Source organism: Nerophis ophidion, linkage group LG02, assembly GCF_033978795.1.
Source record: "Nerophis ophidion isolate RoL-2023_Sa linkage group LG02, RoL_Noph_v1.0, whole genome shotgun sequence".
Classification (NCBI taxonomy): domain Eukaryota; kingdom Metazoa; phylum Chordata; class Actinopteri; order Syngnathiformes; family Syngnathidae; genus Nerophis; species Nerophis ophidion.
This window is the reverse complement of record NC_084612.1, coordinates 86,469,872-86,495,850: the sequence shown is the minus strand read 5'-3', so window position 1 is coordinate 86,495,850 and position 25,979 is coordinate 86,469,872. Positions and strand designations below refer to the sequence as shown.

Below are 25,979 nucleotides of genomic sequence, written 5' to 3'. Positions count from 1 at the left end.
TGTGAAAACAGAAAACAATAGTCAGCAAGAGTAGGTATAGGAAAAACTGACCCATTTATTATTAACCAATTGGTTACATAAATTTTAACCTTCAACATAAGAGTATTACCTCAACAAATCCAATAAAAACAAAATGTTATATTTAAAGTGCAAAATAAACACTAATACCAACATAATTATACAATTGAAAAGAATAAATTAAAAATAAATTAGAAGACCCTGAAAAATAACCTAAATAAGTCCAATAAAAAATAAAAAAAAACGTTTTAAAGTGCAAACAATTCAAGTTCACTTCAGTTATTTTTTTACTGTCAGCATATGTTGGAAACAACTGTGGGCAGGGACAAAAGCCACAAAAACAACACAATATTGTCCACTGTCCAACTGCTCTAAATTAAGAGTTCACAGCTCCAGTTTCACTGACTGACTATGCCCAAAACAATGTAGTAATTACTCTTAGTCTTCACTGAAGAATAGTGTAAACACAATAAACATATCACTCTAATAACAAGAGCATAAAACAAATAATAATCAGTCAGTGCTGACTGCCCTTACTAATCCTCCTCCTCCTTCTCCACTTTCTGCAGTCCGAGCATAATGTGGAGATTTTTTTTTAAGAAGATAAGCATTTCGGCATGATGTGAGTTAAAATACTTCCACACAGCCGACATCACTACACTTTGCTGAGCACACGCGTTGTCGTTGTTGTGATCACGTGGGCTGTGCATGCTGGATCAGAGACGTTCTTCTTCCGCGGCCGTCACCAACGTTAATTAAGGGGCATTGCCGCCACCTACTGTGTTGGAGTGTGATCAAACCAGTCACCTATTATAGAAGTGCTGCAGCGGCAAAACGACAGCTTATATCGGAGCGCTTATATCGGAGTTTTTAGATTCAGTCCGATAAAATCCGATATTCACTTTTTTGGCTAATATCGGACCGATTTCCGATATCAATATCGGATCGGGACATCCCTAGTAAAAAGTAGGAAAAGTTAGAACAATTACCGGAAAGTCAAAATCCATATTGAGCAAGCCCCCATATAAATGCATGAAATGCTGACGTTGCTTAGCTGCGGTCCATCAGTCGTCGTAGCTCGGTTGGTAGAGGGGTTCCAGGTTCGATCGCCGCTTCCACCATCCTAGTCAATGCCGTTGTGTCCTTGGGCAAGACACTTTACCCACCTGCTCCCAGTGCCACCCACACTGGTTTTAATGTAATTTACATATTGGGTTTCACTATGTAAAAGCGCTATACAAATACAATTAATTTCACTTCACAATTCATTACTCAAATGATTCAGGTTTTCAAAATAAAAGGAGCGACAACAAAATGTTATTCAAGTTTGTTTTTTTCAGGAAAACATTGCGCGGCAGAAACGAACCTGTTGACTTTGTCCATAGAGACTGGTGCTAGCTTACATGTCACTCATTTTAATCCACCAAAAAGTAGTGTTGATAAATGTGTTTCCAATATATTCAATAAAATGAGTTTTCCCTTCCCCGGTTTCAAGACTTAGCAGATGTGTCAGCAGCTGCAGCACTTTTCCTCCCTCGTTTTTCAAGTGAAGAAGGTGAGCAACACTAATAACATGTTCGCGTCATTGCTGGCAATCCGTGAGCAATTGTTCCTGTTGCCGTTACCAAAAAGAAAATAACTTGAAGACAGTAAACCACATATTATCGGTCTACTTAATGATCACTATGGAATAAAAAAATAACAGCCTCTAGCATTAGTAATACATTACTGTACAAGTAGTATGTCATCTGGTGGTGGTTGCGTCAGCGTCCTGTAAGATTTAGTGCGGGTCACTTATTGGTGGTATATGGCGTATTTAAATATACATTTCAAATAATTATAACCAATCAGAATCCGGTTGGGATGGACATCTGAAAAAAGAAAATGGGGATGGACTGCAAAAACCTGCATCCGACTTCACTTGCAGGCATTAGACTGCAACCCAAAAGGAAAGAAAAGGGAAAAGTTGCTCGACCGAAACAGACTTTGTGCGGAGGGATTGATGTTGAGGCCAAAACCACTGGAGCCACCTGGGAAGAGTTTTTTTTTTTTCTTTTTTAATGAAACTTTTATTAGTAGATTGCACATTACAGTACATATTCCGTACAATTGACCACTAAATGGTAACACCCGAATAAGTTTTTCAACTTGTTTAAGTCGGGGTCCACGTTAATCAATTGATGGTAGCTGAATGAAAAAGCCCGGTATGTTGGCGACATGTTGCTGTGGCTCTATTTTCTCATTGGAATACTTGGATGATACCACACTTTTAGGTATCGATCCGATACAAAGTAGTTACAGGATCATACATTGGTCCTATTCAAAGTCCTCATGTGTCCAGGGACGTATTCCCTGAGTTTATAAAACTAATATGAATTTGTGATGCTAAAAAGCAGGCGGTGTATATTGTAGCGTCCCGGAGGAGTTAGTGCTGCAAGGGCTTCCGGGTATTTGTTCTGTTGTGTTTATGTTGTGTTACGGTGCGGATGTTCTCCCGAAATGTGTTTGTCATCCTTGTTTGGTGTGGGTTCACAGTATGGCGCATATTTGTAACAGTGTTAAAGTTGTTTATGCGGCCACCCTCAGTGTGACCTGTATGGCTGGTGACCAATTATCAATCAATCAATCAATGTTTACTTATATAGCCCTAAATCACTAGTGTCTCAAAGGGCTGCACAAACCACCACGACATCCTCGGTAGGCCCACATAAGGGCAAGGAAAACTCACACCCAGTGGGACATCGGTGACAATAATGACCCAGTGGGACGTCGGTGACAATGATGACTATGAGAACCTTAGAGAGGAGGAAAGCAATGGATGTCGAGCGGGTCTAGCATGATACTGTGAAAGTTCAATCCACAATGGATCCAAAACAGTCGTGAGAGTCCAGTCCAAAGCGGATCCAACACAGCAGCGAAAGTCCCGTTCACAGCGGAGCCAGCAGGAAACCATCCCAAGCGGAGGCGGATCAGCATCGCAGAGATGTCCCCAGCCGATACACAGGCAAGCAGTACATGGCCACCGGATCGGACCGGACCCCCTCCACAAGGGAGAGTGGGACATAGAAGAAAAAGAAAAGAAACGGCAGATCAACTGGTCTAAAAAGGGAGTCTATTTAAAGGCTAGGGTATACAAATGAGTTTTAAGGTGAGACTTAAATGCTTCTACTGAGGTGGCATCTCGAACTGTTACCGGGAGGGCATTCCAGAGTACTGGAGCCCGAACGGAAAACGCTCTATAGCCCGCAGACTTTTTTTGGGCTTTGGGAATCACTAACAAGCCGGAGTCCTTTGAACGCAGATCTCTTGCCGGGACATATGGTACAATACAATCGGCAAGATAGGATGGAGCTAGACCGTGTAGTATTTTATACGTAAGTAGTAAAACCTTAAAGTCACATCTTAAGTGCACAGGAAGCCAGTGCAGGTGAGCCAGTACAGGCGTAATGTGATCAAACTTTCTTGTTCTTGTCAAAAGTCTAGCAGCCGCATTTTGTACCAACTGTAATCTTTTAATGCTAGACATGGGGAGACCCGAAAATAATACGTTACAGTAATCGAGGCGAGACGTAACAAACGCATGGATAATGATCTCAGCGTCTTTAGTGGACAGAATTGAGCGAATTTTAGCGATATTACGGAGATGAAAGAAGGCCGTTTCAGTAACGCTTTTAATGTGTGACTCAAAGGAGAGAGTTGGGTCGAAGATAATACCCAGATTCTTTACCGTGTCGCCTTGTTTAATTGTTTGGTTGTCAAATGTTAGAGTTGTATTATTAAATAGAGTTCGGTGTCTAGCAGGACCGATAATCAGCAATTATGCCTTGTGTGTGTGTGAAAAGCCATAGGTAATACGTGATTGGGCCGGCACACAAATGCTTGGCATTTAAGGTTTATTGGCGCTCTGTACTTCTCCCTATGTCTGTGTACCACTCCGTACTGCTTGCGTTTTAAAAAGTCATCAATTTTACTTTTTGAAACCGATACCGATAATTTCCGAACCGATACCGATAATTTCCGATAATACATTTTAAAGCATTTATCGGCCGATAATATTGGCTATCCGATATTGGACATCTCTACGTTAGGGGTGTAACAGTAAGGGTATTTTATCGAACCGTTTTGGTACAGGATTTCCGGTTCGGTGCGGAGGTGTACCGAACGAGTTTCCACACAGACATATTAAGTGGCGTACTGCACGTTATGTAAACAACACCCAAAATGCCGGATATGTGAGGCATTTAAGAAACTCCGCCCTGACAGCTCCGCAAAAGAGGACGTATGGTCAGTCTATGACCTAGCCCAGTCGCTGCTAGCATGTGAAGTGAATTATATTTATATAGCGCTTTATCTCTAGTGACTCAAAGCGCTTTACATAGTGAAACCCAATATCTAAGTTACATTCAAACCAGTGTGGGTGGCACTGGGAGCAGGTGGGTAAAGTGTCTTGCCCAAGGACACAACGGCAGTGACTAGGTTGGCAGAAGCGGGAATTGAACCTGCAACCCTCAAGTTGCTGGCACAGCCGAGCTGACCACACGTCCTCCCCTCACCGGACTCAACCCACCCCCATCCATCCATTTTCTACTGCTTATTCCCTTTGGGGTTGCGGGGGGCGCTGGTGCCTATCTCAGCTACAATCGGGCAGAAGGCAGGGTACACCCTGGACAAGTCGCCACCTCATCGCAGGGCCAACACAGATAGACAGACAACATTCACATTCACATTCACACACTAGGGCCAATTTAGTGTTGCCAATCAACCTATCCCCAGGTGCATGTCTTTGGAAGTGGGAGGAAGCCGGAGTACCCGGAGGGAACCCACGCAGTCACGGGGAGGACATGCAAACTCCTCACAGGGGCGGTATAGCTCGGTTGGTAGAGTGGCCGTGCCAGCAACTTGAGGGTTGCAGGTTCGATTCCCGCTCCTGCCATTCTAGTCACTACCGTTGTGTCCTTGGGCAAGACACTTTACCCACCTGCTCCCAGTGACACCCACACTGGTTTACATGTAACTTAGATATTGGGTTTCACTATGTAAAAGCGCTATATAAATATAATTCACTTCACTTCACAGAAAGATCCCGAGCTTGGGATGGAACCCGGGACTACTCAGGACCTTCGTATTGTGAGGCAGACGCACTAACCCCTCTGCCACCGTGAATACCCTATTCTATAATATTGAATCAAAATCAATGTTATTATGAACTATTGACCTAGCTTCCCGTTACTTCACATCAAATATTCCACTAAGGAAAATATGTTTGATGGAAGATTTAGCAAATTTGGTAAAAAAATAACCCAAAAAATTTATATTTTGTTGTTTTCTTACCGGGGCTTCACGGTGGCAGAGGGGTTAGTGCGTCTGACTACCAATACGAAGTTCCTGCAGTCCTGGGTTCAAATCCAAGCTCGGGATCTTCCTGTGTGGAGTTTGCATGTTCTCCCCGTGACTGCGTGGGTTCCCTCCGGGTACTCCGGCTTCCTCCCACTTCCAAAGACATGCACCTGGGGATAGGTTGATTGGCAACACTAAAATTGGCCCTAGTGTGTGAATGTGAGTGTGAATGTTGTCTGTCTATCTGTGTTGGCCCTGCGATGAGTTGGCGACTTGTCCAGGGTGTACCCCGCCTTCCGCCCGATTGTAGCTGAGATAGGCGCCAGCGCCCCCCGCGACCCCAAAAGGGAATAAGCGGTAGAAAATGGATGGTTTTCTTACCGTACCAAATATGAACCGAACCGTGACCTCTAAACCGAGGTACGTACCGAACCGAAGTTTTTGTGTACCGTTACACCCCTACTCTACGTACAAACTGACGTAGCCCTTGAAGCATGCACATGGTCGTTTTATCAACACTGGAAAGCTTCACGATTTAACATTTTCCTTTTATCGAATATCGCCCCAGGCCTATCTACAGCGTCGTGGGCCCTCTCAGGTTTGGTAGTATTGAATCAAAAGAAGCAAGACCATTGCATGCCTTCAAAATCAGAGTTTAAGTTTTTATAGGTCAGTTAGGTCCGAGTCATGTGGTGACCAGCTGTCCAATGTTTTTTTATTTTTTGGAATTTATGTGGTGGCGCAACAGAAAGTTGGCATGTTGACGACTTTCAGGAGTGTGTTTGCACGATAACCCGATGTGTTGTTTCTCGGATAACAACATGATTGCAGTAACGTGCAGTCTGATTGGTCCACGACTCAAGCGTTGTCTTGTGCCGATGTGTGGCTTTTTGTCAGCCTCTTGTTGGAGAACAATCGCTGATTAGCGCTCCCAGAGTGTAGTCCGCTTGTGGGCCGTGAGGGAATCGCACTAATGATGGTAAAGGAGGAGGTCTAATTAGGCCAGGGGCTAATGATGCCCAAGCCATGGGGGTGAGAGGGGGCGCGTCATACACATCCAACCAATCAAATGTGAGCTGGAGTTTTGCCGCTGGTTCCCATCTGATCTACCGGATCAGCCGCTCCAAGTCACGGGAAGCAAAGCCATGCGAAGAAGCCGACCCCTCACCTGCATGCTAGCGAGCCCCGTCCATTAAGGACAAGCTTCCTGTGTGTTTTGTCTGGCAGGCCGCCCGCTCCCAGATGCCGTGGAATGCGTCTCCAAACCGCGGGGAAGCAAAGAGTCAGTCAAGCAGTTCCTGTGATCAGATTCCGGATCGGGTACAACTTTCCGTGGCTCTCAGGCCCGTCCTGTCTTATTCCCCGAACGGCCTTTCCCCCGGGATCAGACTTGTGGCCGCATTCCAGAGCCGTCCTCTCAAATTAGTCTGCGTGGAGGCGTGGGCCGCACTGATGCTCCCTTCATGGGGAGGCCACTGCACAAACGCCGCCTTCTTGACCGCGCTTGACTTCCTGCCAGCCGCTCGCTAGCAGCTGTCCCCGTGTTTACACTTTTTTTTTTTTTTTTACTAACACTAACTTTGTCAAGACCACCTCCCACCCCCACGCTGGCTCTTATACAACACATTCCTTCAGGCTCTCGATTTGGACTTGGACAGAATAAGAGTCTTAACATTGGTTTAACTTCGCCATCCGCTCGGAATTTCAACATTGCAGCCAAAGTCACTGCTCGCCCAGTAAGACCCTTTAGCCCACTTTGTTTTGTTTGTTTGGATCATCAATGTGTCAACATGTTCCATTGGGTTGTCCATGTTGTGTTTACATTGGGACACAATCTGGCTTCGATATGGATCAAATCTGGCTTCGATCTGGATCAGATTTGGCATTAGGGTTGTACGGTATACCGGTACTAGCATAGTACCGCGATACTAATGAATCATATTCGGTACTATACCGCCTCTAAAAAGTACCGGTCCCCCACCCCCCATACCATGGCTAGGCAGGTGAGAGTATGGCCAACTTGGTTTGAAAGTTCAATCAATCAATCAATGTTTACTTATATAGCCCTAAATCACTAGTATCTCAAAGGGCTGCACAAACCACAACACAAACCACTACGACATCATCGGTAGGCCCACATAAGGAAAAACCTATATTATAGGTAGTGGGCTGTTTTAGGGAATTTTTGATCAAATTATCCATAGTAGCAATATTAATAATGTTGTGTTTATTATGCCCAGTGCACTTAATATAATTACGACCATATCTAGGAATTGATACGACCGGGATTTTCCGATTGTTTGTTTGTTGCTTTGATAAACTGAACGCATCATACTTTGCCAACTCAGTAGAACGCATGTTCCGATTGTTTGTTTGGTGCTTTGATAAACTGAACGCATCATAGTTTGCCACCTCAGTAGAACGCATGTTCCGATTGTTTGTTTGGTGCTTTGATAAACTGAACGCATCATAGTTTGCCACCTCAGTAGAACGCATGTCCAACTCCGAAACAATTAAAGCAGAAAAAACTTGTTCTAATTTAACTGACTCCTTACCTAGGCCAGTAGTCTCACATCTTCCATTTACAGTAAATCCGATTTCAGGATGGAGATGAAGTTGGTAGCAAACATGGCGCACTGTAGTCAAATGTAGCTTTTTCAAATTTACAAAGCACTTCCTCTCTTTGTTTCACCGTGTCACTTTAAGCTGCAAGTATTGCCTTTAAGGAAGGGCACCAAGGCAAAGATTATTTTCTTTCGAAGCAGGGGATGTATGTATGTATGTATATATGTATATATACCGAATTTTTCGGAGTATAAGTCGCACCTGCCCAAAATGCATAATAAGGAAAAAAACATATAAGTCGCACTGGAGTATAAGTCGCATTTTTTGGAGAAATGTATTTGATAAAACTCAACACCAAGAATAGACATTTGAAAGGCAATTTAAAATAAATAAAAAATAGTGAACAACAGGCTGAATAAGTGTATGTTATATGACGCATAAATAACCAACTGAAAAGGTACCTGGTATGTTAACGTAACATATTATGGTAAGAGTTATTCAAATAACTATAACATATTAAACATGCTATACGTTTACTAAACAATGTGTCACTCCTAATGAAATCTTATACGTCTAGTCTCTTACGTGAATGAGCTAAATAATATTATTTGATATTTTACAGTAATGTAATTCACACGTAAGTCGCTCCTGAGTATAAGTCGCACCCCTGACCAAACTATGAAAAAAACTGTGACTCAAAGTCCGAAAAATATGGTGTGTATGTGTGTGTGTGTGTGTATATATATATATATATATATATATATATATATATATATATATATATATATATATATATATATATATATATATATATATATATATATATATATATATATATATATGTATATGTATATGTAGGTGTGGGAAAAATCACAAGACTACTTCATCTCTACAGAACTGTTTCATGAGGGGTTCCCTCAATCATCAGGAGATGATTGAGGGAACCCCTCATGAAACAGTTCTGTAGAGATGAAGTAGTCTTGTGATTTTTCCCACACCTACATATTGCGCTCTACCACGGTATCGAGCACTATTCTCTGGATAATCCAATCAAGACATATACAGTATATATATATATATATATATATATATATATATATATATATATATATATATATATATATATATATATATACACACACTGTTTTTTAATTCATTATTAATATAAACTTGTCAGCTTTTTGTCATTTCATGATGCTTTTATCTCTATTTTTACATTTTGATAGAGGGAGGTACTTTTTGTTATTGTTTAACTTATGTATTATGTAACATATTTATGTAGATGACGTATCGGGACAGATCCATAAAGAGTTTGAGCGGAAATATGTTGTATAGGAATTAACTATAAACAATACAACAGTAACAAATTGCTGTGTCCCATGAATGTTTTTTGAAATTATACCTTTGTGACGTTAAAAAAAAAAAAGGTTTACTTTTTATATCAAATTAAAAAACACAAAGATGTTTGGCTAATAAAGATGAAGTCTAATAAACAAGCTTGGTTCCTCTCTTGGTTCAGTACAACACTTTAGCCAGCCAAAATAATGAGTGACACCTCGCACATCGAATACACAATCTTCACAGCCTGCGTTCAATTTGATGAGATGACAAAACATTTTGCTCGTATTAATGTTATTTGACCACTGATACAGTTTCCAGTTACATAAAGGAGGAGTGAACATCCCAGTAAACAAAATAAAGACTTTATAAACAGGTTGTGCCAATGTTCATGACACATCACCTGCTGTGTTGAGAAAATAAACGCAAAATCAAATAGTGTTCTCCTTTGCTGTATACTTTTAGTGTGGGGTGTCTCCAATATTGTCCACACCTGTCTCCATCTAAACACAGCAGCGCTCTCTTAAACACAGGCCAGGAAGCGAGGGAGAATTACGTTAAACCAAGCGCTTGGCTCCGTTTACTCTGAGGGGAAATCTGCGGCGCAAAGTCTGTGTAGGTAATCCAACCATGACTATCAAGCCAAGTGACGCCTGACTTAGTGTTGCCTAAAATTCATCAATAAATGACGGGGTTTCGGTAATTGAAAAATTAAGACATATTACTAACTCTTGGGTATTTTATCGCAAATTCTTGTTATTCTGTTAACTGTCCATTAACAAGTACTAAGTCAAGGGCGGTCAGGACATGTTCTTGCCCTGGTGTGCGTGTGAGGGGAAAAAAGACGTGCACACAACAAAGAATATGTGCGGGAATTAAACTAAAACCTCTTTTTCAAGAGTGTCTTGTTACACATGAAATCAATCAATCAATCAATGTTTACTTATATAGCCCTAAATCACTAGTGTCTCAAAGGGCTGCACAAACCACCACGACATCCTCGGTAGGCCCACATAAGGGCAAGGAAAACTCACACCCAGTGGGACGTCGGTGACAATGATGACTATGAGAACCTTGGAGAGGAGGAAAGCAATGGATGTCGAGCGGATCTAACAGGATACTGTGAAAGTTCAATCCACAATGGATACAACACAGTCGCGAGAGTCCAGTCCAAAGAGGATCCAAGACACAGCAGCGAGAGTCCCGTTCACAGCGGAGCCAGCAGGAAACCATCCCAAGCGTAGGCGGACCAGCAGCGCAGAGATGTCCCCAGCCGATACACAGGCAAGCAGTACATGGCCACCGGATCGGACCGGACCCCCTCCACAAGGGAGAGTGGGACATAGAAGAAAAAGAAAAGAAACGGCAGATCAACTGGTCTAAAAAGGGAGTCTATTTAAAGGCTAGAGTATACAAATGAGTTTTAAGGTGAGACTTAAATGCTTCTACTGAGGTGGCATCGCGAACTGTTACCGGGAGGGCATTCCAGAGTACTGGAGCCCGAACGGAAAATGCTCTATAGCCCGCAGACTTTTTTTGGGCTTTGGGAATCACTAATAAGCCGGAATCCTTTGAACGCAGATTTCTTGCCGGGACATATGGTACAATACAATCGGCAAGATAAGATGGAGCTAGACCGTGTAGTATTTTATACGTAAGTAGTAAAACCTTAAAGTCACATCTTAAGTGCACAGGAAGCCAGTGCAGGTGAGCCAGTACAGGCGTAATGTGATCAAACTTTCTTGTTCTTGTCAAAAGTCTAGCAGCCGCATTTTGTACCAACTGTAATCTTTTAATGCTAGACATGGGGAGACCCGAAAATAATACGTTACAGTAGTCGAGGCGAGACGTAACAAACGCATGGATAATGATCTCAGCGTCTTTAGTGGACAGAATGGAGCGAATTTTAGCGATGTTACGGAGATGAAAGAAGGCCGTTTTAGTAACGCTTTTAATGTGTGCCTCAAAGGAGAGAGTTGGGTCGAAGATAATACCCAGATTCTTTACCGTGTCGCCTTGTTTAATTGTTTGGTTGTCAAATGTTAGAGTTGTATTATTAAATAGAGTTCGGTGTCTAGCAGGACCGATAATCAGCATTTCCGTTTTTTTGGCGTTGAGTAGCAAAAAGTTAGCGGACATCCATTGTTTAATTGTTTAACATTCATATTACACATTAAAATGACAGGATGGACTTCAAGTAAAACAGTTCCAGATAACTGAGGCTCCTTCAAATGCTCTGTTCAGATTTAAAAGCATTTAGGATAAAAATTCAGTCAGCTTCCAGTCTCTTTTGTAGTATGGTGCAAGCACAAGGAGCTGCATAGACAAAAGCTTCTTTCCCCAGCTCAGTGCCAGCAAAAGGGAGAAAGAGACGTTGGATCTCAGAGCGTAAGACTTCGCACTTCTCTGTGGAATCAATGTACAAATGTATTCGGGGAATAGTCCCAGAAGAGCCTTGTAAATAAAAATGTACCAGTGACATGGTCTCCTAGTGGACAGAGAAGGCCCTCCCACCCGAGAGTACAAGTCACAGTGTGGTGTGTCATGGCTCTACAGTTTGTGATGAGCTTCAAAAGAAGCTTGGTACACACAGTCCACCGTCTGAAGACAGGAACGAGTAGCATTCATAGAAAAAAAGATCACCATAATCTAGCACAGATAAAAATGTGGCAGAGACAAGGTTAGCACAGGATTGGCAATAAAAGTTGAAAAGAGTGTCGTGGACCTCGACTTAAACAAGTTGAAAAATTTGGGGTATTACCATTTAGTGGTCAATTGTACAATTAATCAATGTGACTTCTTCAACACGCTGAAAAACACACATTCCGTCATTATTTTTAGAGCGCACTAAGATACTAAGTAGACAATATCAGTTTTCATGCAAATGTTTTGTCACTGTTTTGTTTTTTTAATACAAACATTTGTGCATTTCAAGCATTAAGTCTGCTCCTCCTTGGCAAAAACCGACCAATCACAGCTCTGCATTCTCCAGGCTTAATCATTCAAGGAGATCCTCTGGCCATACTCTGATGGGCCGGAAGCCCCACTACGTGACTACAGGGCACCAACTTTGAAACCCAGTCATTCATACTCTCTTAGCCTGTGCAGTACTGCCATCTAATGTCTTGGAAGTGCAACTGCATTGAAAATGAGACTCAAATAGGGACGGCGTGGCGCAGTGGGAGAGTGGCCGTGCACAACCCGAAGGTCACTGGTTCAAATCCCACCTAGAACCAACCTCGTCACGTCCGTTGTGTCCTGAGCAAGACACTTCACCCTTGCTCCTGATGGGTGCTGGTTGGCGCCTTGCATGGCAGCTCCCTCCATCAGTGTGTGAATGTGTGTGTGAATGGGTAAATGTGGAAGTAGTGTCAAAGCGCTTTGAGTACCTTGAAGGTAGAAAAGCGCTATACAAGTACAACCCATTTATCATTTATTTATTTAAATGTTGAGATGTAACCGCTGGACAGCAGTTGTCATAATCATCTTATTTTTAAACCCTTGTGTGGTGTGTCTGTGGGACCCCTTTTCATTTTTTATTAAAAGAAAAATGATACAATTATTTAATTTTTCAAACAGAGACTCACTGACTTTGGCTCATTTTCTGTGAAGAACATATATCAGAATACACACACATTTGTATTACTTATAAGATGTCCGGGTCCACTGGACTTGGGGCTAATAGAAGTGTGGAAATTGATGTACTGTGTACCACACACACACACACGCACACGCACACACAGCAGGCTTAGACAGGAGGAGGACAGAGTGTAGGTACACAAGAATATCAGAGGGTCAAATGTGCAAGAAAATGAGAGCAGACAGTGTTGACAAACAATGTTGCAATGTTGTTGTGTGGGAAACACAAAAGAAGAATCCCTGTGGGATGCAGAAACTGGCAGTGACATTTTTCCGTGCAACGTTCATATTGTTGTTACTCAGCCAACGTTTGTGGGTCTGATGCACCCAATGCATTTTGTGGCTTTGAATGCCTCACAATCAAACACTTTTATGTTAAAATATTGAACAGATGTTTATTGGGATAAGGTAAACATCTGTTCAGTATTTTAACATAAAAGTGTTTGATTGTGAGGCATTCAAAGCTACAAAATGCAATGGGTCCATCAGACCCACAAACACTGGCTAAGTAACAACAATATGAACATTACACAAGGGTTAAACACATTTTATTATCAAACAGTTAACAATTTTTAACACACACAAACGTGCCACAAATTGAGTAGCGGTGTCAATCAAATGTGAACGGTACCCATCTTTAGTTATGATGTTCTAAACTCCGGGTTCAATTCCCGCCTCTGCCAACCTAGTCACTGCCGTTGTGTCTTTGGGCAAGACACTTTACCCACCTGCTCCCAGTGCCACCCACACTGGTTTAAATGTTACTTAGATATTGGGTTTCACTATGTAAAGTGCTTTGAGTCACTAGAGAAAAAGCGCTATATAAATATAATTCACTTCACTAATATTTTTTGCAAACCAGTAATTAGAGTATCCAAATTTTGTGTTGTTGTTGAGTGTCGGTGCTGTCTAGAGCTGGGCAGAGTAACCGTGTAATACTCTTCCATATCAGTAGGTGGCCCCCACTAGCTAATTGCTTTGTAAATGTCAGAAACAGCGGTGGGCAGCGTGCAGGTAAAAAGGTGTCTGGTGAGTGCCCCTAAGAAAAGGCATTGAAGCTTAGAGAAGGCTATGCAGAACGAAACTAAAACTGAACCGGCTACAAAGTAAACAAAAACAGAATGCTGGACGACAGCAAAGACTTACTGTGGAGCAAAGACGCCGCCAACAATGTACATCCGAACATGACACGACAATCAACAATGTCCCCACAAAGAAGGACAAAAACAACTGAAATGTTATTTATTGCTAAAACAAAGTAGATGCGGGAATTATAACTCAAAGGAAAACATTAAACTGCTACAGGAAAATACCAAAAAAAAAGAGAAAAAGACACCAAAATACGGGACGGCGTGGCGCAGTGGGAGAGTGCCCGTGCGCAACCCGAGGGTCCCTGGTTCAAATCCCACCTAGTACCAACCTCGTCACGTCCGTTGTGTCCTGAGCAAGACACTTCACCCTTGCTCCTGATGGGTGCTGGTTGGCGCCTTGCATGGCAGCTCCCTCCATCAGTGTGTGAATGTGTGTGTGAATGGGTAAATGTGGAAGTAGTGTCAAAGCGCTTTGAGTACCTTGAAGGTAGAAAAGCGCTATAAAAGTACAACCCATTTATCATTTATTTATCATTTAAAATAGGAGCGCAAGACAAGAACTAAAACACGACACAGGAAAACAGCAACAAACTCAAAATAAGTCACAACATGATGTGACAGGTGGTGATAATGATGCATGGTTGGTTATGGATTTAAGTCATATCCAACAATTGTGACGACTTTTTACTGTCAACTGAGTTTTATTTTTTTAATGATTTCTGCTGGTGTTTTGGTTCGGCTGAAAAATGGTTGAAAAACACTGCTGTACTTGACTCCATTTAATCACCTAACAGTTTCTCACATAATGGAACAACGAATCCTTTCCTATGGGCACCGATCTGTGATGTCTAACCTTCACTGATTGCTAAAAGTGTCCCGTCCAAAGGCAAAACCCAGTAACTCATGCTACAACTACAACTACAACAACGGGGTTCTATTAACACTGACACGATTGTATACACGGCGGATACTGCCCTCCAAAATAGTTTCTCTCGTTTTGAGGAAATAACATTAGAGGAATTGTTACGTGTAAATGGAATAAAACAGACAACATGTTTACTTGACCCTACGCCTGTACTGGCTCACCTGCACTGGCTTCCTGTGCACTTAAGATGTGACTTTAAGGTTTTACTACTTACGTATAAAATACTACACGGTCTAGCTCCATCCTATCTTGCCGATTGTATTGTACCATATGTCCCGGCAAGAAATCTGCGTTCAAAGGACTCCGGCTTATTAGTGATTCCCAAAGCCCAAAAAAAGTCTGCGGGCTATAGAGCGTTTTCTATTCGGGCTCCAGTACTCTGGAATGCCCTCCCGGTAAAAGTTTGAGATGCCACCTCAGTAGAAGCATTTAAGTCTCACCTTAAAACTCATTTGTATACTCTAGCCTTTAAATAGACTCCCTTTTTAGACCAGTTGATCTGCCGTTTCTTTTCTTTTTCTCCTATGTCCCACTCTCCTTTGTGGAGGGGGTCCGGTCCGATTCGGTGGCCATGTACTGCTCGCCTGTGTATCGGCTGGGGACATCTCTGCGCTGCTGGTCCGCCTCCGCTTGGGATGGTTTCCTGCTGGCTCCGCTGTGAACGGGACTCTCGCTGCTGTGTTGGATCCGCTTTGGACTGGACTCTCGCGACTGTGTTGGATCCATTGTGGATTGAACTTTCACAGTATCATGTTAGACCCGCTCGACATCCATTGCTTTCCTCCTCTCCAAGGTTCTCATAGTCATCATTGTCACCGACGTCCCACTGGGTGTGAGTTTTCCTTGCCCTTATGTGGGCCTACCGAGGATGTCGTGGTGGTTTGTGCAGCCCTTTGAGACACTTGTGATTTAGGGCTATATAAGTAAACATTGATTGATTGATTGAACTCAATCTTGGTCAAAACTGAGCTGATAATAATTTTGGAGTTCCTAGGTGATATGCTTTACATTAGTGTATGCGATATTGTCATTTGTTCCGTAAGTAAGCTGTTACGCGCATGGCAGGACCTAGCAACTACCACATAACCGCGTAGATACAACAGAAAAACCTAGTATCTCAAGGGACCAATCGAAGCTTCTTTGTCAGTCGCCTTATTGTCTTTAATGAGACATTTGCAGGAATGGGGGCCGACGGTCAAGCTGATTATGTGATATTATGGCACAAGGGGATATTTGGAAGATTGGCCCAGGACGTTGCAAGCACCTTCATTAAATGTATTGTTCTTCATTCTTCCCCTTGCATACTCTTTTGGGCAGATAGCTGATTGATTGATACTTTTATTAGTAGATTGCACAGTACAGTACATATTCCGTACAATTGACCACTAAATGGTAACACCCCAATAAGTTTTTCAACTTGTTTAAGTCGGGGTCCACCTTCATCAATTCATAGTACAAATATATACTATCAGCATAATACAGTCATCACACAAGTTAATCATCATAGTATGTACATTGAATTATTTACATTATTTACAATCCGGGGGGTGGGATGAGGAGCTTTGGTTGATATCAGAACTTCAGTCATCAACAATTGCATCAACAGAGAAATGTGGACATTGAAACAGTGTAGGTCTTATTTAGTAGGATATGTACAGCCAGCAGAGAACATAGTGAGTTCACATAGCATAAGTGAAGTGAATTATATTTATATAGCGCTTTTCTCAAGTGACTCAAAGCGCTTTACATAGTGAAACCCAATATCTAAGTTACATTTAAACCAGTGTGGGTGGCACTGGGAGCAGGTGGGTAAAGTGTCTTGCCCAAGGACACGACGGCAGTGACTAGGATGGCTGAAGCGGGAATCGAACCTGCCACCCTCAAGTTGCTGGCACGGCCGCTCTACCAACCGAGCTATACCGCCCCTAGGATAAGAACAAGTATATACATTAGAAGTACATTTGAGTTGTTTATAATCCGGGGAGGGCTTCACGGTGGCAGAGGGGTTAGTGTGTCTGCCTCACTATACGAAGGTCCTGCAGTCCTGGGTTCAAATCCAGGCTCGGGATCTTTCTGTGTGGAGTTTGCATGTTCTCCCCGTGACTGCGTGGGTTCCCTCCGGGTACTCCGGCTTCCTCCCACTTCCAAAGACATGCACCTGGGGATAGGTTGATTGGCAACACTAAATTGGCCCTAGTGTGTGAATGTGAGTGTGAATGTTGTCTGTCTATCTGTGTTGGCTCTGTGATGAGGTGGCGACTTGTCCAGGGTGTACCCCGCCTTCCGCCTGATTGTAGCTGAGATAGGCGCCAGCGCCCCCCGCGACCCCGAACGGGAATAAGCGGCAGAAAAAGGATGGATGGATAATCCGGGGAGATGGGATGTGAATGGAGGAGGGTATTAGATAGATAGATAGTACTTTATTTATTCCTTCAGGAGAGTTCCATCCATCCATTTTCTACCGCTTATTCCCTTTCGGGGTCGCGGGGGGCGCTGGCGCCTATCTCAGCTACAATCGGGCGGAAGGCGGGGTACACCCTGGACAAGTCGCCACCTCATCGCAGGGCCAACACAGATAGACAGACAACATTCACACACTAGGGCCAATTTAGTGTTGCCAATCAACCTATCCCCAGGTGCATGTCTTTGGAAGTGGGAGGAAGCCGGAGTACCCGGAGGGAACCCACGTATTCACGGGGAGAACATGCAAACTCCACACAGAAAGATCCCGAGCCTGGATTTGAACCCAGGACTGCAGGACCTTTGTATTGTGAGGCAGACGCACTAACCCCTCTGCCACCGTGAAGCCCTCAGGAGAGTTCCTTCAGGAAAATGTAGTACTGTATTAGTACTGTGGAGGTCAAAATAAAAACTGGACGCTGTACACGGCTCTTGCCCAATGTGCAAACGCAGAATGGGGCCCACCCGGGATTGTGATAAAATATCTGGAGAAAGGGCACACGTTCATGAGAGCAGATTCAATCCATGGCTCAATCGGCAAGAAAATGAAAGCTCAAGAAAACATCGATACGTTTGATGACGAGGTGGCGACTTGTCCAGGGTGTACCCTGCCTTCCGCCCGATTGTAGCTGAGATAGGCGCCAGCGCCCCCCGCGACCCCGAAAGGGAATAAGCGGTAGAAAATGGATGGATGGATGTAAGACAGCATCAAGATAGATTGGTTTTCCTTTGTTTTCTCAAAATCAGCTAGGAGTGAGTTACCAGGTTTTGCCTTTGGACGGGAGAAGTGTCCTCGGCAGAGGTCGCCGCTGTTGCTAACGGAGCGTTTTGTTTGTTGTCGCCGCAGATGCAGCAGCTGTTCTACGAGAACTACGAGCCCAACAAGAAGGGCTACATCCGAGACCTCCACAACAGCAAGATCCACCGGGCCATCACGCTGCACCCCAACAAGAACCCGCCCTACCAGTACCGCCTGCACAGCTACATGCTCAGCCGCAAGATCGCCAACCTGCGGCACAAAACCATCCGGCTCCACCGCGAGATCGTCCAGATGAGTCGCTACGGCGCGGCCGAGCCGAGCCGGGAGGACCTCCAGCTGGGGATGCCGCCCTCCTTCATGCGCTTCCACCCGCAGCAGAGAGACGACGTCCTGGAGTGGGAGTTCCTGACCGGGAGGCACCTGTTCTCCGCCTTCGACGGACAGCCGCCCCGCCGCGGGATGGACACGTCCCAGCGCCAAGCCCTGGACGACATCATCATGCAGGTGATGGAGATGATCAACGCCAACGCCAAGACGCGGGGGCGCGTCATCGACTTCAAGGAAATCCAGTACGGCTACCGGCGGGTGAACCCGCTGTACGGCGCCGAGTACGTCCTGGACCTGCTGCTCCTCTACAAGAAGCACAAAGGAAAGACCATGACGGTGCCCGTGCGCAGACACGCCTACCTCCAGCAGACCTTCAGCCAAATCCAGTTCCGGGAGGAGGACCAGATGGACGCCCAGACGCTGGCGGCGCACATCAACCAGGAGTCGGACTCCCTGTCCTTCCTGTCCAACTCCTTGAAGATGCTGGTCCCCTTCAAGCTGTCCACGTCCGGCCATGAGCAGAAGGAAGTGGTGGACAAGAAGGTCAACATCCTGGTGCCTCTGTCGGGACGCTACGACATCTTCGCCCGCTTCATGGCCAACTTTGAGCGCTTCTGTCTGATTCCCAAGCAGAACGTCAAGCTGCTGGTGCTGCTCTTCAGCACCGACAACGACACGGAGCGCGTCAAGCAGGTGGAGCTGATGCGGGAGTACCACGTCAAGTACCCCCGCGCCGACATGGAGATCAAGCCCGTGGCCGGGGCCTTCTCCCGGGCGCTGGCTCTGGAGGTGGGCTCGTCGCTCTTCACCAACCAGTCGCTGCTCTTCTACTGCGACGTGGACCTGCTCTTCACCGCCGACTTCCTCAAGCGCTGCCGGGCCAACGCGGCCCTGGGCCAGAGCGTCTACTTCCCCGTCATCTTCAGCCAGTACGACCCCAAGGTGGTCTACGCCGGGAAGGTGCCCGGCAACAACCACTACGTCTTCACCTCCAAGACGGGCCTGTGGAGGATCTTCGGCTACGGCATCGTCTGCGTCCACAAGGGGGACCTGGTCCGGGCGGGGGGCTTTGACACCACCATCCAGGGCTGGGGGATGGAGGACGTGGACCTCTTTAACAAGTTTGTGCAGTCGGGCGTGTCGTTGTTCCGCAGCACGGACACGGGCATCGTGCACGTGCACCACGCCGTCGCCTGCGACCCCAACCTGGAGGCCAAGCAGTACAAGATGTGTCTGGGGTCCAAGGCGTCCTCGCACGGGTCCACGCAGCAGCTGGCCCAGCTCTGGCTGGACAAGAACGACCACGCCCAGCGCAGGCTGGCCGCCAACAACGGCTCGCTTAGGACAGCCTGAGGGGGGACGTGCTGCTGGCCACGCCCACAAATAATTTATTTTCCACGCAGAAACCCCTTTTTACTTTTTACACTTTGACAGCAGGAGGCGGGGCCAGCCCCAGGAGGCGGGGCCATCGGACACTTTGTGAATGTTTACATTTCCTCACACACAGAGATTGTTTTTTTCGTGTGAACAACTGCTGGATTTGACGTCTAATTTATTCCTTTTTGTTCAATGCAAAGATTGTAACTTCCTGTCACCAAAGACTCAATTCTGTGCGTGCGTGCGTGTGTGTGTGTGTGTGTGTGTGTGTGTGTGTGTGTGTGTGAGATTGAGTGAACAGTAAAGAATGTTCCATAGCATTTGGTTTAAAAGCCAGGGGGCGTGGCTTCACGTGAAGCCAGCGTCTTACCTGGCAGGTACTGATATTCCCGGCTGGTCCAGTCTTCCAAAACAGGAACTTTTGTGACAACAAGAAGACGGACTGAGGTTGTCGTTAGTTTTTTTAAATCTTTCTTTTTTCTTTTTTTTTTTTTATTATTATTATTATTGTTTTTAATTTGTCTTTCAACTTTCGAGTGGGAAAGTTTTTCTATTTAAAGAATAAAATGGTGGGGAAGTTTTCCTAAAATTGTTTTCCCTTTTTTTTTTTTTAAACCAAGATTCAGGAATATGTCACAAGGTCCAAGTTACCATGGTTACTAAGACCCCTTTACTCGAGTCGCCCCCTGCTGTTTGTGTTCGGTAATGTTGCACCACAGACAACATTACATTAAAGGCCTACTAAAACCCACTACTACCAACCACGCAGTCTGATAGTTTATACATCAATGATGAAATATTAACATTGCAACACATGCCAATACGGCCTTTTTAGTTTACTAAATTACAATTTTAAATTTCCCGGAAGTTTCGTCTTGAAAACGTCGTGTAATGATGACGTGTACGCAGGACGTCACGGGTTTTAAGGAAATATGAGCGCTGCGCACACACACAGCTAAAAGTCATCTGCTTTAACGGCATAATTACACAGTATTTTGGACATCTGTGTTGCTGAATCTTTTGCAATTTGTTTATTTAATATTGGAGAAGTCACAGTAGAAAGATGGAGTTGGGAAGCTTTAGCCTTTAGCCACACAAACACATGGTGATTCCTTGTTTAAAATTCCTGGAGGTGAAACTTTCCTATGGATCAGAGCGCGGTCAAGCCAACATGTATCCAGACCAAATGTCAACCAGCAGGTTTCGGTGAGAAAATTGTGGTTAAAAAGTCCGTTCTTACCGGAGAAAAGCTGAGCTTGTGCCGTCCATAAAGCTGCCGTTGAATCCCCTGAGACACTGCACGTCAACACACCCTTCCGACTATCAGGTACTATTTAACTCACTAAAACACTAGCAACACAATAGAAATAAAAGGGATTTCCCTGAATTATCCTAGTAAATGTCTCTAAAAACATGGGAATCTGTCCCAATGCGATCGCATTTTTTTTTAACATGTTTTTTTTTATCTACTCCGTCGCTATCAATATCCCCAAACACGAATCTTTCATCCTCGCTCAAATTAATGGGGAAATTGTCGTTTTCTCGGTCCGAATAGCACTTTTTGTTGGAGGCTCCCATTAAAAATAATGTGAATATGTGAGGAGCTATCACACGGGTGACGTCATCGTCTGTGACTTCCGGTAGAGGCAGGGCTTTTCTCTTAGAACCGAAAGTTGCGAACTTTATCGTGGATGTTCTCTACTAAATCCTTTCAGCAAAAATATGGCAATATCGCGAAATTATCAAGTATGACACATAGAATGGACCTGCTATCCCCGTTTAAATAAGAAAATCTCATTTCAGTAGGCCTTTAAGTCAGGGGTCGGCAACCTAAAATGTTGAAAGAGCCACATTGGACCAAAAATAAAAAATAAAACAAATATGTCTGGAGCCGCAAAAAAATAAAAGCCATATTACATACAGATAGTGTGTCATGAGATATAAATTTAATTAAGAGGACTTAAAGGAAACCAAATGAGATGAAATATAGCTACAAATGAGGCATAATGATGCAATATGTACATATCGCTACCCTAAATAGCATGTTGGCATCGATTAGCTTGCAGTCATGCAGGTTTTTTTTTTTGATTGATTGATACTTTTATTAGTAGATTGCACAGTTTACTACATATTCTGTACAATTGACCACTAAAGTGTAACACCCGAATAAGTTTTCAACTTGTTAATCAGTTCATGGTAACCAAAGACCAAATATGTCTGATTAACACTCCACACAAGTCAATAACGTCAACAAAACTCACCTTTTTGGATTCATACACAACGTTAAGTTTGGTGGACAAAATGAGACGGAAAAAGAAGTGAAATAAAACACGTCTTAGAACATGGGTGTCAAACTCTGGCCCGCCGTGTAATTTTATTTGGCCCTTGAGGTAATATCAAATTAAGATTAGAGCTGGCCCGTCGGTATTATACAGGGGCAATGCCTCTGTAACACTGCATTCACCGCTGATACTCGCTGATACAACCCTCACGGTTTTCCCGGGAGACTCCCAAAGTTCAGTGCCCCTCCCGAAAATCTCCCGGGGCAACCATTCTTCCGAATTTCTCCCGATTACCACCCGGACAACAACATCGGGGGCGCGCCTTGAAGGCACTGCCTTTAGCGTCCTCTACAGCCTGTCGTCACCTCCGCTTTTCCACCATACAAACAACGTGCCGGTCCAGTCACATAATATACGCTGCTTTAACACACACAAGTGAATGCAATGCATACTTGATCAACAACCATAAGGGTCACACTGAGGGTGGCCGTATAAATAAATGATAAATGTGTTGTACTTGTATAGCGCTTTTCTACCTTCAAGGTACTCAAAGCGCTTTGACACTACTTCCACATTTACCCATTCACACACTGATGGAGGGAGCTGCCATGCAAGGCGCCAACCAGCCCCCATCAGGAGCAAGGGTGAAGTGTCTTGCTCAGGACACAACGGACGTGACGAGGTTGGTACTAGGTGGGAATTGAACCAGGGACGCTCGGGTTGCGCACAGCCGCTCTCCCCACTGCGCCACGCCGTCCCTATAAACAACTTTAACACTTTTACAAATATACGCCAGACTGTGAAGCCACACCAAACAAGAATGACAAACACATTTCGGGAGAACATCCACACCGTAGCACAACGTAAACTCAACAGGAGAAATACCCAGACCCCCTTGCAGCACTAACTCTTCCGGGACGCTACAATATACCACCAAACCCCGCTCCCCCAATTTTTATTTACATTTTATTTCATGTGCCATTTATATTTTTTACTCATTATTGTAAATTGAAACTCGATTTTGTATGTGACTATAAAGTTATACAAGCCTTGCTTGTTTAACATTCAATCCAAAACTTGTTGGGTCCCTATTAAAAGGTTAATTTTTTCAACCTTGTTGTTCAGTTTTAAATTTTGGCCCACTCTGTATTTGAGTTTGACACAACTGTCTCAGAAAGTCGGAGAAAGTTATACACGTAAACAAACTACGCTGAGTTCAAGGACCGCCAAAATTAGTAGGACAAAACAGCGTTCGCCAATTACTCGAATCAGTGAAGCATGTTTAATACAAACTGTGTGCTTTATAGCAATTAGGGAGGTTTGTGTCATGTTTGTCCTCCTACAGAAACTATATTAAGACAAAAAAAACAAAATTTACTCATCTTTTTCCATTTTTCATACATTTTTTAAAAAGCCCCAGAGAGTCTCTAGGGCGGCGCTAAAGAGCCGCGGGTTGCCGACCCCCGCTAAGTCGTAGTGTCAAAGATGACGTGTTGATGTTGTGTAACGTGTAGATCTTTTTTTTGGCTCCATCAGCAAGTTATCACCAGAATGACCAACATTGAAATTGAACTAGAATATTTCCCGCGGATTTCTTTAGATGGACCTGCTATCTGTGCCCTGGACGTCTGGCTGGAGGGGACGCCGGAAGACGGTGCTGAGAGTCTGAATACGTGAGTTTTTAAGGTGCAACTGTACAAAAAGAGCTACAGAGGTCGCTTTTAACGTTAGCATGCGCTCAATAAAATGCTAACACTTAACATGCCGTCGTTAGCACACATGCTAACAGTTAGCATACATGCTAACAGTTAGCATGTCTCACATATTAAAGGCCTACTGAAAGCCACTACTACCCACCACGCAGTCTGATAGTTTATATATCAATGATGAAATATTAACATTGCAACACATGCCAATACGGCCTTTTTTAGTTTACTAAATTGCAATTTTAAATTTCCCGGGACTTTTTTCTTGAAAACGTCGCGTAATGATGACGTGTACGCGTGACGTCATGGGCTGCGCACACACACACAGCTAAAAGTCGTCTGCCAGGCTAAGACCGATTTTTTTTCAATTTTATTTTAATCTTCAATTTTTTTCTGCCCCCCCCCCCCCCCCTCTTGTTTACCTGTATCTCACCTTTCTTGTAAGGGCCGCTAGAAGCCGGCAGACCCGTCAGCGATCCTGTTCTGTCTCCCTGTAATGTTTGTTTGATTTTGAATGGGATTGTGCTGAAAATTGTAATTTTCCTGAAGGAACTCTCCTGACGGAATAAATAAAGTACTATCTAATCTAATCTTTAACGGCATAATTAACATTGCAACACATACCAATACGGCCTTTTTAGTTTACTAAATTGCAATTTTAAATTTCCCGGAAGTTTTTTCTTGAAAACGTCGTGGAATAATGACTTCACGGGCTGTTAGGAATATGAGCGCTGCACACACACACACACACAACTAAAAGTCGTCTGCTTTAACTGCATAATTACACAGTATTTTGGAGATCTGTGTTGCTGAATCTTTCGCAATTTGTTCAATTAGTATTGGAGAAGTCAAAGTAGAAAGACGGAGTTGGGAAGATTTAGCCACACAAACACACGGTGATTCCTTGTTTAAAATTCATGGAGGTGAAACTTTTCTATGGATCAGAGCGGACATGGATCCCGACTACTTGTCAACCAGCAGGTCTCGGTGAGAAAATTGTGGTTAAAAAGTTGCCACTTACCGGATATCAGCTGAGCTTGTGCCGTCGACTTCCCCAAAACACTGCGCGTCAACACCCGTGGACGTACACTTCCGACTATCAGGTACTGTTAAACTCACTAAAACACTAGCAACACAATAGAAAGATAAGGGATTACCCAGAATTATCCTAGTAAATGTGTCTAAAAACATTTGAATCCGTCTCAATGCAACGCGATTGCGGTCGCGTTTTTTTTTTTAACATTTTTTTTTTTTTTTCTAGTCCGTCGCTATCAATATCCTCAAACACGAATATTTCATCCTCGCTCAAATTAATGGGGAAATTGTCATTTTCTCGGTCTGAATAGTTGTTTTTGTTGGAGGCTCCCATTAAAATCAATGTGAATATATGAGGAGCCATCAACATGTGACGTCATCGTCTGTGACTTCCGGTAGAGGCAGGGCGTTTCTCCAGTTGCGAACTTTATCGTGGATGTTCTCTACTAAATCCTTTCAGCAAAAATATGGCAATATCGCAAAATGATCAAGTAGGACACATAGAATGGACCTGCTATCCCCGTTTAAATAAGAATCTCATTTCAGTAGGCCTTTAAGTAATATGGCTGTGGAAATAGAACAAACATGACATGAAAAGTTACTTAAGTTAACTTAAGCTTAAAGGCCTACTGAAACCCACTACTATCGACCACGCAGTCTGATAGTTTATATATCAATGATGAAATATTAACATTGCAACACATGCCAATACGGCCTTTTTAGTTTACTAAATTGCAATTTTAAATTTCGCGCTGAAAACGTCGCGGTATGATGACGTGTGACGTCACGGATCGTAGCGGACATTTTGATCCAGTACCGATCCCAGCTGTAAGTCGTCTGCTTTAATCGCATAATTACACAGTATTCTGGACATCTGTGTTGCTGAAACCTTTGCAATTTTGTTCAATTAATAATGGAGACGTCAAAGAAGAATGATGTAAGTGGGAAGCGGTGTATTGCAGCTGCCTTTAGCAAAACAAACACAGCCGGTGTTTCCTTGTTTACATTCCCAAAAGCTGACGGTAAAGCTTTACTATGGAACAGAGCGGTCAAGTGAACATGGTTCCCTACCACATGTCAACCGGCAGGTTTCGGTGAGAAAATGGCGGCAATAAGTCG

General features: G+C 43.9%; 1 protein-coding gene across 1 annotated transcript in view; it reads left to right on the top strand.

The window, feature by feature from the left end:
• Positions 1-23,231, top strand: part of chsy1 (chondroitin sulfate synthase 1) — a 144,919-nt gene extending 121,688 nt beyond the window's left edge. The window contains exon 3 of the mRNA XM_061893095.1: positions 18,221-23,231. Coding sequence (XP_061749079.1) covers positions 18,221-19,813 — 1,593 coding nt within the window. The 3' untranslated portion in view covers positions 19,814-23,231. The remainder of the gene's footprint in view (positions 1-18,220) is intronic.
• The last annotated feature ends 2,748 nt before the right edge of the window (positions 23,232-25,979 follow it).